The sequence below is a fragment of the Coffea eugenioides genome, chromosome 7, assembly GCF_003713205.1.
Source record: "Coffea eugenioides isolate CCC68of chromosome 7, Ceug_1.0, whole genome shotgun sequence".
Taxonomy (NCBI): Eukaryota; Viridiplantae; Streptophyta; class Magnoliopsida; order Gentianales; family Rubiaceae; genus Coffea; species Coffea eugenioides.
In genome coordinates, this window is record NC_040041.1 from 6,791,874 (window position 1) to 6,805,178 (window position 13,305).

At 35.6% G+C, this 13,305-nt stretch overlaps 3 protein-coding genes and 1 non-coding gene across 5 annotated transcripts; 2 read left to right on the forward strand and 2 right to left on the reverse strand.

Moving 5' to 3' along the window:
- The first annotated feature begins 845 nt into the window (after positions 1 to 845).
- On the forward strand, positions 846 to 4,312 carry LOC113778574. 2 transcript variants are annotated; one of them, XM_027324015.1, is made up of 5 exons: positions 846 to 1,055; positions 1,173 to 1,246; positions 2,828 to 2,948; positions 3,121 to 3,435; positions 3,781 to 4,312. In XM_027324015.1, exons 1-5 carry the CDS (start codon positions 921 to 923, stop codon positions 4,051 to 4,053), a joined length of 918 nt encoding a protein of 305 aa, XP_027179816.1. In that variant the 5' UTR covers positions 846 to 920; the 3' UTR covers positions 4,054 to 4,312. The 2 variants fall into 2 exon arrangements, with proteins under 2 accessions (XP_027179816.1, XP_027179815.1); XM_027324014.1 differs by having other exon boundaries at positions 847 to 1,055; positions 2,828 to 2,963.
- Positions 4,313 to 5,066: 754 nt separating this feature from the next.
- LOC113777933 (annexin D2-like) lies at positions 5,067 to 8,272 on the reverse strand. The gene is made up of 5 exons (XM_027323167.1): positions 8,007 to 8,272; positions 7,073 to 7,218; positions 6,581 to 6,799; positions 5,999 to 6,211; positions 5,067 to 5,598 (listed from the first exon to the last, which is right to left on the reverse strand). The coding sequence occupies exons 1-5, from the start codon at positions 8,080 to 8,082 to the stop codon at positions 5,302 to 5,304; spliced, it is 951 nt and encodes a 316-aa protein (XP_027178968.1). The 5' UTR covers positions 8,083 to 8,272; the 3' UTR covers positions 5,067 to 5,301.
- Positions 8,273 to 11,059: 2,787 nt separating this feature from the next.
- LOC113776768 (gibberellin-regulated protein 1-like) lies at positions 11,060 to 12,315 on the forward strand. Its single transcript, XM_027321828.1, has 3 exons — positions 11,060 to 11,143; positions 11,250 to 11,268; positions 12,131 to 12,315. The coding sequence occupies exons 1-3, from the start codon at positions 11,060 to 11,062 to the stop codon at positions 12,313 to 12,315; spliced, it is 288 nt and encodes a 95-aa protein (XP_027177629.1).
- Positions 12,316 to 13,141: 826 nt separating this feature from the next.
- TRNAR-ACG lies at positions 13,142 to 13,214 on the reverse strand. The gene has a single exon. It is a non-coding gene; the product is annotated as a tRNA-Arg (tRNA).
- Between the last annotated feature and the right edge of the window lie 91 nt (positions 13,215 to 13,305).

Here is a 13,305-nt window from a genome sequence, read left to right on the forward strand (position 1 = left end):
CAGAATGCTTAGGGGTATTTTTGTTCACCACTAAATATTAATTATATTGGATGAATTCTGAAGTTGGCGAAAAGACCACATGCATTGATCTTTAAGAATTGCAAGAAATAGGATCTGATACTTTTAGCATCGTAGTTGTTTCATTAAGAGTTAGTTATTCGTTGGAGCTTAATGAAGCAAGAGTATACGGTTGAGTTAGTGGTGGACAAAAATAACGATGGGTGTTTTGATTATTTTGTAGATTAAAAACCAAAATCCATGAAATGGCCACAGCTGTGATGATTAGTTAGTATAGTTGTTAATTTACGATGAAAATTTATTTGATGGTCAAAGTCAACACTAGTAATAATTTAATAGCAGCTGAAATTTTTTGCTCTAAAATTAAAATGTAATTACGATATTTGTATCTATAAAAGACATATCTATAATATTTTTAAAGCCACATAGTTTAAGTGAACTCTTCGCAGAAAATGAACTTCCCAAACCATGGGGTTTGTTTGGATTGTAAGTTATTTGGGATATTTCTACTGTAATACTTTTTGTGATGTGATGTATGTGAGATAAAAAGGTAATTGGGAAGATAAAAAGGTGTATTGAAAATCGTAATAATGATGTAAGCAAATAAAATTGAAAAAATAATGCCCAATAACTATTTGCCAATGTTATCGATTCATAAATAAAACGAAGAAAATGAAAATGAAGAATCTTAAATGGTGGGACCTAATAAGTACACGTGTTAAGTAAGATTTTAAGACTGATAACGATAGATTCAGATATTCTTTCTTTGTGGTGTCTACTGTCTATACAGTCTACAACAGCTCTCCGGATATTTTCAACTAAACCTTTCAGACTTTCAGTTCAAAACAAAAAGCACAGAAAAAGGAGAGAGACGAAAGGGATTAAAAAAAAAAAGAAAAGAAATGGAGAGAGTAACGCCTGCCCGGAAGCCCCATACTTCCACGGCCGACTTGCTGACATGGTCGGAGGCGCCTCCGTCCGACTCCTCCACCTCCGCCTCTGCCAATGTCTCCCGCTCTGCCACTCGTCCCCAGCAGGTACACCTTCTTGTTTAACTAGCAACTTTAAAATGCACTGCATTGTAGCCGGAGATTTAGAATTGTACTCTTTTTAATGTTTTTCTTTTTCTTTTTTTCTGGTTGAAATTATTGTAGCCAGCAGATGGGATTGGTAAGGTGGTGTTTGGAGGACAGATCACTGATGAGGAAGCTGAAAGTCTCAACAGAAGGTTATTGTAATCAGATGCATATCTTTTTTCTTTTTCTTTTTTTTTGTTTTTGCTTGTATAATTCAGGAGAAGTTGCACTGAGATGCAAATTAAGATGTCAAGTTTGAAACTTTACTTGCATTGTCAAGAATCTAGACCCCTATTTCTTTTTTTGGGTTTTTCTTATTTGCATTTTTCCTGTATTAATTTACTAGAAGTTGGATGATAGTATAATGGATCTGTGAGTCCATGCTTCAGTTTTTATGTTTATTTAGTAGATAATTACTGTTTCAGCAGTGAAATTATTTGTATTATGCATCTATTTTAAAGATTTATTTTTTTCTCCGATGGCTTTCCTTTTTGGGAAATATTTTGGGTAATATTGGTTTATGAGTAGAATATAAACAGAAAAATATTACATATTTGGTTGAACTTACATGTTTTCTGAATCTTACTACCTAATTTACGTTTTCACTTTGATATAACCTGTGACTTTTTCTTTAACTGGAATTAATGTAGCTTACTTCGTACTTTGGAAGATATTTTGCTTAAATACAGCTATACGTATGGGGGTAACTTTTGTTGGCTTTTCGATTATTTGATTAACAACTGGAGTACAATTTTGGAAAATGTTATTTGCACTCCCACTTTTGTTAATCACACTTCCAATATCATTTTAATCATATAGTTTTCATTTATTAGACTATATGATAAAATAAATGGTGGGTGCACATAACAAAAAATAGAGTGCAAATAACATTTCCCATTCAAGAGGTCAATGGCAAGTGGTTCTGGAATATGTGGTTCTTCGATTTAAAAAATGATACTTATAATTGGAATGCCAAGTTTTGACCAAAAGCTAACCTGGCTGAATGTTCTTGATTGCTAGGATCCTATGTATATCTGAATGTTGCATTGTAGCAATCAGGGAGATGCTTGTGTTTTACTTGCGTGTGCATGTGTGTATGGCTAGACTCTTTAACACCCGTCAAGAATCATGCTTTGCAATAGCAAGATAAGATGTTTAGGTAATTGTTTCTGCAAAGGTAATATTTTTGCATGTCAATATAAGCATAGGTCTTGGCTTTTGTTGCTGATGTATATCCAAGTGACATACGTAATAAGTTGCCTTTACTGGTCAATGTGATGTCACTATATATCAATGCTAACCAATCACCATAATCCCTGCTTTTTTTCATTTTTGTGTATAAGTCTTTCCAAGGTGCTATATGAGCCGCTCGAACTCTTAAAAACTGCATGTCATTAGGTTCTGTTGCCATGTAGAAACATGAAAGGTCAAAGTCTTCTTGTCAAGATGTTTGTAAAGCTTGAGTTTCTAAAGGTGAAAGTTCGTTTAATTTTATGGCAGTCAGTTTAGAACAGACAATTTGAGCATGTCATTAGGCTTGTGGAAACATCATCTGGTCCATTTCTTTCCAAGCATTTTCATCTTTTGCATACTAAAATGTAGTATATTCAAAAGTAAATTGTTAAAATGTGCCAGACGCTCATGATTGATTTAGCATCGTTGCATAGTGCAATTTGGAACCTTGATTCTTAGCATTTGAGCTCTTATTTGCTGCGGTTTGTTCGTGTGTTCAGGAAACCATGCTCAGGATATAAGTTGAAGGAGATTACTGGAAGCAAAATATTTTCTGGAGAGAGTGAAGATGGTGCATCAGAATCTGGAAATGGTCATGTCTCTTCTAATAATAGGACATCTGTACGTATGGTTCAGGTATCTGTAGATGTAATTGTAGTAACTCTGTATTCTCAGCATGCCTGAATCCCTTCCATTGGCTGAATAAAGCCCATACAGCCATATTCTTCTATAAACCATGATGCCCATAACAGGTCTTTTGACTGCGAATGCAATTGCTCTTGATTGTTGTTAGCAAGCTGCAAATGGAATCAGCCAGATCTCCTTTGGTACTGAAGAAAGGATTTCTCCAAAGAAGCCGACAACTCTTACTGAGGTTGCAAAGCAGCGGGAGTTAAGTGGAACACTGGAAAGCGAAGCTGATAGTAAGATGAAGAAGCAGCTGTCTGATGCGAAGAACAAGGAACTAAGCGGTAATGATATCTTTGGCCCTCCTTCTGAAGCTCCTTCCAGATCATTGGCTGCTGTGCGCTCTATGGAAGCAAAAGAAAGCAAGGACATGGGAGAACCTGCACCGCGAAATCTACGAACATCAGTCAAGGTTTCTAATGTAAGTTAACTCGTGGGACTCATCTGTTAGATTAACTTCCATTTTCTCCTCTTTATCTCTCGTTCTTGTACCCCGTATGGCCTGCTGATAATGCACATGTACAAACAAACAGCCACACACACACACGTTCACTCTCTCTCTCTCTCTCTCTCTCTGTGTTGAATGTTTTAGGATAGCATTTTGCATTTGTATTGTCATTATGATGTCTATATCAGCTTTTGGATCTGTTATATTTAGGGAAATTTTTTTGACAGTTTCTTTGCAACCTATTACCTAAAGTCTATTCTTTTCGGACTGGTTGTCCAAAATGCTGGAATTTTTATGGTCTTGTTTGAACTTTTGTAGCCTGCTGGCGGTCAAAGTAACATCTTGTTTGGTGAAGAACCAGTTGTCAAGACTTCAAAGAAACTACATGACCACAAATTTGCAGAGTTGACTGGCAATGACATTTTCAAAGGAGATGTTCCTCCAGGCTCTGCTGAAAAGCATCTGAGCACAGCGAAGCTGAAAGAAATGAGTGGCAACAATATTTTTGCTGATGGCAAGGTTGAAGCTAGAGACTTCTTGGGTGGAGTCCGCAAACCCCCTGGTGGTGAGAGCACCATTGCCTTGGTCTAACTATTTGCATGCAACTGGAAGTTTTAATAACTAGGACCAATAGCTCTCTCTATGTTCCTCCACAATTTGTGTCCTGTACTTTGTGGAGGAACATCTGTGGTTCGTGAGTAATTAGGAATCTAGTTTATAGGTTTTGAATGTATGGATTATGAGATAAGAACAATTTCAGGATCTTTCGTTTTCAGAACCTTCAAAATTTATCTGAGAGTTAACCATGGGCAAGCTAAACCATTATAAGTTCGAACTTGTTATTTCCCTCCTCTGATTTGTCACTATTTGCTCACTAGTACGGAGAATTTTTTTTTTTTGGTGTCAACATGCCAGCTTTGCCAATTGCCAATCTGAGTGGGCTTAAAAAAGATTGTCACTTCTTTTTGTGTCGTGAATGACGGTGCAAAGTTGATGCAAATGGTGCGTATATTAATTGTATTTATGCTAGTCTCAGAATATTCACAAATCGGAAATCTGACCATATATTCCCAGGCTGGTTTAGCAATCAAGTTTGGGTAATAAAATCATAGAAAACCCATTCGTTCAGTGTCTTCAAACTCCACCAGTAACAAGTATATCATACTTGCGTTTTGAGAAATACAAGTATATCATCCTAGTGATCATACTTGCCTTTGAGGTCCATTTTGCGGATTGAGCCGAATGAGCTCTCGAATGGAGAAACAACCTATGAGAAAATCAACTGATCATGGTTGATTCAAGCAGGTGAAGGAGTTTCACAGGTCTCTTTCTCTAAAGTCCTGGGGAAAATCTCATCCTGTTTTGCCTCCCATTTACTGCATCAGTAAATGAAGCCTACACAGCATGGTAGTATAAGTTTTCACATACGGTAGTACATTTGCTTCAATTTGGTTGGCCTTAACCTGATTGCAGACCTCAGTACTAATTTCTGCATGATCAGTACATTTTCATGAATGATCAGTAAGGAGGAATCATTTCTAGCTCAAATATTAACTGGCCTTGTCAATCCCATCAATTAATTGAGGTTATTACCTACAAACAAGTTTTTTAAGGTAATGCGTAATAAATGTTGCTTGATTTTTAACCAGAAAGTGCAAGCCAGAGAGAGAATTCTGAAGGACACTCTGAACCAATCATAGATAACAGCACACAGTTTCTCTGGCCATTAACTGACCAAACCAGCAGAAGTTCATGTTTCAAAGTCATGGAACTTTAAACACTTATTACTGACTGTATTTCGTACATAAAAAGCTCTTAAAGTGCAGAACAAGGAGCTACTCAAAGATCTCCATGCCCTGTTAAAGCCAGAAGCATTTTCTCATAGTCTCCAGAAGTGTCTCCAGCAATTGCACGGTCCAGGGGGACACTGTTCCTTTTATGATACTCTTCTTTGACATGCTGCAAGTCAACCTCAGCTCGAGTAGTCACAACACGAGTGAGAGCCCATTCATCAGTACCCACTCTGTTGATAGCCAATCTAAGAACCTTCTCAAAGTATCTCTCGGAACTCGTCAGGCACTTTATTGTCGCTCTAAGTAATTTGAGGTACTCATCTTTAGGATCATCTTTCAGATTCTGCACGAACAAGACAATTACTGAATATATATGGCAAATGCCATAAGTGTCGAATAGAGTCCTATGAGTACTATCAGACTTGTATGGATAAAGAGGCATAGATATCAAGACATTAATTTGCGCAGAAGATTAACAAAGTTCCACTAAGGTATGCGTCTTATAGCAGCAAATTTCAGCCAAATTATTCAGACGAATCAGCAGACCCAGTGTTTGCAGAATTAACTTTGAGTCTATGAATAAAGAGGCATAGACATCAATACAATAATTTGCATAAAACAGGTCCACTGTATATTTTAATAGCACATTTCAGCTAAAGTATTCAGACACATCAGCAAACTCCATGTTTGCAGAATAACTTGCACTCTTGTTTTTGGAACATAAGTTGTGAATTGCAACATACCTTGTTGATAGCATTCCCAAACTCATTGTTATACTGGTTGAGAGTTGCATTGAGCTGTGCCTTGCTCCTTGTAGTCAAAATCCTGATAATCTCCTCATTATTGTAAGCCTTTTCAGATATCTTCTCGTGAAGTAGCTTAGCTTCTGATTTTGCTAAAGTCATGTTGACGTCATCTCCTTCATATCTGAATGCAGTCACTAGGGGGACCAAAAGCTGTTTTTGAAGTTAGTTAATACAAAGCAAACAGCTGAGAGAATGTTTCTAATTCGTCGGCACAATAGAAAAGGATGGTGCATTTTGCAGAAAGTATAATGAACTACCATGCATTTTGTATAGTGCTAGATTACTTACCATGAGTAAATAATTCATTGGAGACAATAGAGTGAAATGATTTATAGTAGAAATACATTGGAAAAGTTAATGGATTCGAAATTATCATAATCACTACACGGGATGGTGTTATACATTGTAAGAAGCTTGATCCATGCTTCAAAAACTTGTAGTTTCACCAACTGGGAAAGGTTGTTGAATCAAATTCATATGATCACACAACTGAAGTAAATGGAAAGCATCCTGTAATACCTTACGGAAGTCCCCAGCTGTATGATATGCAACATCTTCCTCAATGGATCTCTTGTAACGAGCATGATAGGCCTGCCTCGCCTTGAAGAGATCTTGTGAAGATCTGGTACAAGCAATTTCCATGATAACCCAATTACTAGCAGTCAACCTCTTTGTAGCTTCATAAGCCAAGAGCGCATCACGCTCAGCTGGATCAAGTGTCCATAGCAGTACTGCACGCTGTTTTGAACATGCACGTAAGTGTCCTTAAATGCTAATGGAGAGCCTACAATGTCAGTCTTATCAGCCAGGGCATAACATTTGCAATTCAAACTATTTTAGATGATAACAAATCAAAGAAAACAAGGAAAAAGAGGAGGAAAGACGATGATAATAGAAACACACAAAACTGAAGTACCAAGCGAGATAATAAATCATAAAGCCCTGTGTTGGGAAATGAACGACACATGTTTTCACATAGTTTCAAACGAAGCATAAGAGTCTGAAGGTCACCTGAAAGTCACTAGAAAGTTCAGCATCCAAATCTTTCAGAAGATCGTCTCCATAAGTTGCAGCATATACTTCCCGAATCAACTTACGCTGTGCTGCATTTCGGTGAGCCAGGATCTGGATAATTAGGTCCTCGTTTGTTCCCCATCCTGTAATATATTCAAACACCTCATGTCTGATTTTTGTCAAATACAAAACAAGAGGTATGATATTTACAATAATCTCCATTTCGATCAAAATTTCCTTCAAGTGGGGCAAAAGGCCTCTTAGTGCATTAGTTTCCTAAAGAACTTCAAGAACAGGTAATAGTACTTTTTTTACACACAAACAACGGAGAAACAACTAGTAGAAAGAAGATAGTAACAGCACAAATTGGAACAACACGGTTCCAAATATAGGAGGACATTGGCTAACTACGAAATTAGCAAAAATAATAAAAATTCGAGTTGTCGGGATGACTCCAGGCGACTCGGCTATTTCTATCCGTCTCGGCCGAATTCTTGGCAATTTATTATTTCGGAGTCAACTCGTCCGGGTATCTCATCGGAGAATTCCGTTCCGGTGTTGAGTCAACCCAGACTTGGCCGAGTCTTTGAACCACGTAATCCAACAGATCACACTATTTAAATTGACTAGGATAGAACCACGCTTATATCACTACCGAAGCAAAACACACTGATCATTAATCATATCGAGAGATGATCAAAAGTCCCAAAAAACTTAGATCTTTAAAAACCTTACTAGGATCATGTTCAAAACTTCAAAATTGAAGCCAGTCCAGAAAAACATTCTTTGAAATCATCATACTAAAATGGCCATTTCCAAAATTCGCATAGTACATCTAAAATTAACAGATCGTCTACACACTACCATAAGAATTACAGATAATCAAAGATAACAGATTTGATCAGCAATGAAAGAAAGAAATTAAAGGGACCTGCAAAAGCTTTCCTAAGCTGCTCACAATCCTCATCTGCAGGAGGTACAGATGCAGGAACTCGCAATGTAGCCATTCAGGTTCTTTTGTGTGTCTGTTATTGTGTGTAGTGTGTGTTTCTGTAACAAGAGACTGGGGATGGAGGATGAATTGATTGACGGGACAAGTAAGTACAGTGGTCCAGTTGGTGTAACAAAGCAAGAGAAAGAGTGCGGGGAAGGATGCCAAGTGTGACGAGGAAATTGGAAAACGGACAAAACGATGAATCCAAGGTGAGAAGACGTGAGTAACGTTTTTGGTGTTTTAATTACCAGTTTAAGGATAATGAAAAATAAGGGCAAAAGTCAGAGGGATGGATTGGATGACGTGGAGTGCCAGCAGCGCAACAAAGTATGGCGTGGATATAATATAAGCTGTAGATATAAAACCAAATATTTAGAACCAAGTACTCCATGCAATGCACCAGTGAGTATTCATTCGTAGGACTCTGGGTTGCAATTGTTATTCACATAATCACATGCTCTTCCGTGGAATATGTATGGTTTTTGGGGGTTATATGAGTAATCATGATTTTTTATTTTGTTTCATTTTAGATTTACTGGTGGTAGAATCCCAGTGGAATGGAGTCCAATTTTTGACTGAAAAAATATTTGGAGATGGTTTTTTGAATTTACTTTGGGAACCAAACCGAAACTTTTGTTTAGATAACTTTTGAAAATTAGATAAAAATGAAAAAAAAAAGAACATAAAGTCATGCGGACATATGCACGGGTCAGGTTGATATGAAGTTGATGAATGCATGTTATTATTTTTACTTCATATATATCAAATTATTACAATATATTTTTCTATAAAAACTTCAAAAAATAGCAATTCAAACGGGTTTCAAATTTTTTAGTATATCAAAATACATTATACATTTTTCTTCAGTTACAACACATCATCAATTAAAGGAAGTGTTTCTTCAGTCTCAAAGTCCTTGCCCTAATGCTTACAATTTAAACTAACTAGTCTAAACACCTCACAGTAGATCATTTTTTTGGAAAAAAATTATAACCGAGGGAGGAATTTGAAAAGAGTAATAAATGTATGTAATTGTTCGTATAATTTAGGGTACACAAAAGTATAGTTAAAAAATGAGATTTTGTAGCAATAGTTCAATATATGATAAAAACATTCTCATTATTTTTAAACTACCACATTGATGGAAGTTGGATCCTGAAAAAAAAAGAAGTAGAAATCTATATCATAAATTGAGCAACATAAGGGTTCAATTAAATGTAACTGAATATTTAATTCGATAAGTAAATGAAATACTTACAAATATCTTGCCTTTGATTTGATAATCTTTCATGAAGGTAGGAACATTCTTCGCACTAATCAACTCTGAGTACGAATGCCAGTATTGGGGGTTTAATTAATTCTGTTGAATTTTGTGAATCTCGTACTATAAATGAGAATGCACGATTTTTACATGAATAATGTGTTGGTCAAACAATGTACCTCCATTTTCCTAACAATTAAGAGCATACGGAATTTAGAATTATCATTTGTTTTAGAAAGTTTGTAAATAATATTGTATAAAAATATATACGTATAAATAATTTATACCTTCCCTTTTAAATCTCTAAGATAAGAAGAATTATAACGAAATATGAATCATGCATGCCTGTCTTGAAGAGCGAGGTATAGGTTACCACCGGGATCTCTAACTTGTATGTTAACATTGTATTTGTTAAGAAGAAATTGTGATATAAAATAAAAAATATAATTAAAATTAAAGATATATGAAAATAATCACTTGACAATAGTGTCGACTACGTCATTGCAATGGATATACACTATTTTCAAAAATGAGATTGACATGGTTGTCCACGATTATGTTGTTATCTTTTATTATTGGGTTGGAGGAATTTTAATCGGAGTGGAATTGTTAATTAGAGGAGTATTAATTGGAGTATGAAGGTATGTGAAGGGAGGAATGTTAGTTGGAGTAGAATTCTTATTTGATGGAAACATGATGGTGTGTTTCACATATGGACATGTTGTATTTTATGAAATAAATTAAATTTAAAATGCTAGAAAAATAGAATTGAGGGTGGGAAGGTGCGTGGAGGTTTGTTGCTAAAAATCCCTTCTCAAATTTATATAGATATAGATATAGATCCCTTATTAGTACTTATAGTTAAACTAGCCAACAAAAAAGAGTGAAAATAGGCTTTGAATACATACATACATATATATATATATATGAATTAATCTTATATGCAATATCACCATTAAATATATGACATATGTGCAAAATTTGAATTTGAAATTTAAAATTTGTTCATGTGTCATACATCCAACTGTAATAGCGTATACATTGACCGTGTATATAAAAATTACTATATATATATAGAAGCAAATTGCTTAAATCTTTGAAGAGATTGTTGATGAGCATGAGCTACTCAAGTCCCCATGCGTTATCTCATTCACCCTCCGGTTTGCTGACTCAGCTCTATAATTGCCACGTCCATGCAGATTAATAAAGCTATTGCCAATATCCATGCAATTTGAATGCTCGAAAGCAATTTACTCTGGGTTTAAGGTCTACGGTGACCTCATTCTGTCTTGGCTGAACGTGGGTTCTTGGTGGGTCTCCCTTAGATTGCTTTCGGCCCGGTTTCTCCGTTAACTCTTGAGTGTTTCTAATCTAATTAATTGTCTATCTTTGACAAAAAAAAATACCAATTATTTGGTGAGGCTGTGCTCCGGGAAGGGGGGGGTTGGGTCACCATCCCACATCGGAAGATTGTGGGGTATTTACTCTGGGTTTAAGGTTCACAGGGATCTCGTTCTGTCTTGGCTGAACGTGGGTTCCTCTTAGATTGCTTTTGGACCGGTTTCTCCGTTAACTCCTGAGTGTTTCTAATTTAATTAATTGTCTAATTGTCTATCTTTGACAAAAAAAAAAGAATGGTTTTTCGTCTTCTGCCTTTTTCTTTTCAATTAAATTACTAAATCGTTTTCTCTTTCTTTTTAACTAGAGAGGACAGCAAAAGCTTAGAATCATGGCTACTTCCAAGCTTCCCTTGACACTTTTACTTTCTTTTCTTGTTTTTCTTGTTGTTGAAGCGGATCGTGATGATCTTAAGGTACAACTTACCATTTATTTATTTATTTATTTTCACCTTTTACTCTTATCTTTTTCTTCTTGTAGTTTTAGTAGCTAACACGTTATTTTCTTTTTTTGTCACACAGATCAGTAGCAACAGTTCAGGTAGTTTTCTCACCCCAACGATCGATAAGTATGAACCATATGCATGTTTATTTCCAATCAGCCACGACCCATGACTCAGATTCAATTATTATTTCGAAATGCATATAGGAGAATGTTATTTGTACTCCATTCTTTATTATTTGCACCCCATCATTTGTTTTATCATATAATTTAATAAATAAAAATTATATTATTAAAATGACAATGGGAGCGTAAAGAATATTTTCCTAAAGATAAAGGCCAATTTGCAATCTTTTTCATGCCATACTAAATTTGCACTTTTATTCAAGTTGAGGAGCTATGTCTGCCAAATTTTGTTTGATATATATGATTTATAGGTTGTACATCAGTTTGCATTAGTTATGTGATAGAAAGTTTTCTACAGACAATAGAGAATGTGACACTAGAACCTCAACTTATTCATCAATTTTTTTTGGATAGATTTAGAGCAGATTTTACCTAAACTAACATAATTGCTAGAAGATTTAGTGGCAATTGGTTGCAAACCCACATTTTCAGAAGAGTGTAGTCCACAAATGAAATTATATCCATGATGCTTCAATAAAATTTACATGAGACTGAACAAATCAACAGTAGTAACCAATTAGTCACACTATTTATGGCATGCCAGCTGCATCAAAAATTCCAACTTTTTTCACTGTCTCATATTGGTGCCTGTGTGACCAATTAGTAATCATATACTCACCAAGAATTCATCCACCATGCATATTGAATTTTGCCCTCCAAGAATTTATGAAGAAAGACACACGAAAACAACTAGAACTAGTAACCAGAAAATAATTCTGAGTTGCCCGTAAAAACAGAAAAGGCAGTCGTAGTTGTTTTGGGCATATAACACTAGATTGTGGACAAGCTTGTGCTGCAAGATGTGCTTTGGCTTCAAGGCAGAAGCTCTGCAAGAGGGCTTGTGGGACTTGCTGTGCTCGCTGCAGCTGCGTGCCTCCAGGCACTTTTGGGAACCAGAAACTCTTCTGCCCTTGCTACTACTCAATGACTACCCATGGTGGCCGGCGCAAGTGTCCCTAGATGAAGTAAATTACCTAAATTTCACTAAGCATCAAACAATATGTATGTGGAGTTTGTACTAATAAATATGTGTGTGTTTGAATGGTTACTTGTGGGAGAGTTTGTAATGTATAAACTTTGTGCAATGGTAAGAAATGTAGCGATTGACAGTATAAGATTAATAATCGAAGATCATGAAGTGTTTTGATTTTTAGCATCATAATAAAGTTTGAGCACATGAGATCGAAGCTGATAAAGAGATTTAATCCAAAGTCTTGACATTTTTCTTTTGAAGATAAAAGTGAATTATATGGATTAATTAATCTTCTAGACAATTAATTTGAATTTAAAGGGTGATGCACTATCCATTATTAATATCCTGCAAGATGTGCTATCCATTATTAATATACATGAAGTAAAATAGGCTCTTAGGGGTGCAAGCAATGTTAATGAATCAACTTTTCATTTTCATGTTAAAAACATCTAACTTTATGGATTCCCTATGAAATTTTTCACTAGATTTTCTAAAGCAATTCGTGTTGAACAACTTTCATCAATCAGTTAACAGTCATCTTTTCTGTTAAAAAAATTTAAATTTAAATTTAAAATTCAAATATTACACACAGTATTAACATTAATTTTATTACACTCATATTTTACTTTCATCAAGTTCTATTTCCCAAAATCAGTCAACAGTGGCCCAATCTGCTTTTGTTATAATTGGGAGAAAACCACGTCCAAGAACAATTAAGTCCAACTTCAAACCTGCATTTTGGATCAATGGCACTGGACCACGTCTGGGACAAAACATTACCTGACCCCATTTATGAAGGCGAAAAGAAAAAACCGACTCCACTGGGGATCGAACCCAGAATCTCTGGTTCCGTAGACCAGCGCCTTATCCATTGGGCCATGGAGTCTTACATGTTAAGCGACAAAAAGAATAAATAATAACAATGTAGAGCTACATAAAAGAAAAGGAAATTTTGAGGTCGCTTGAAGCATACTCGT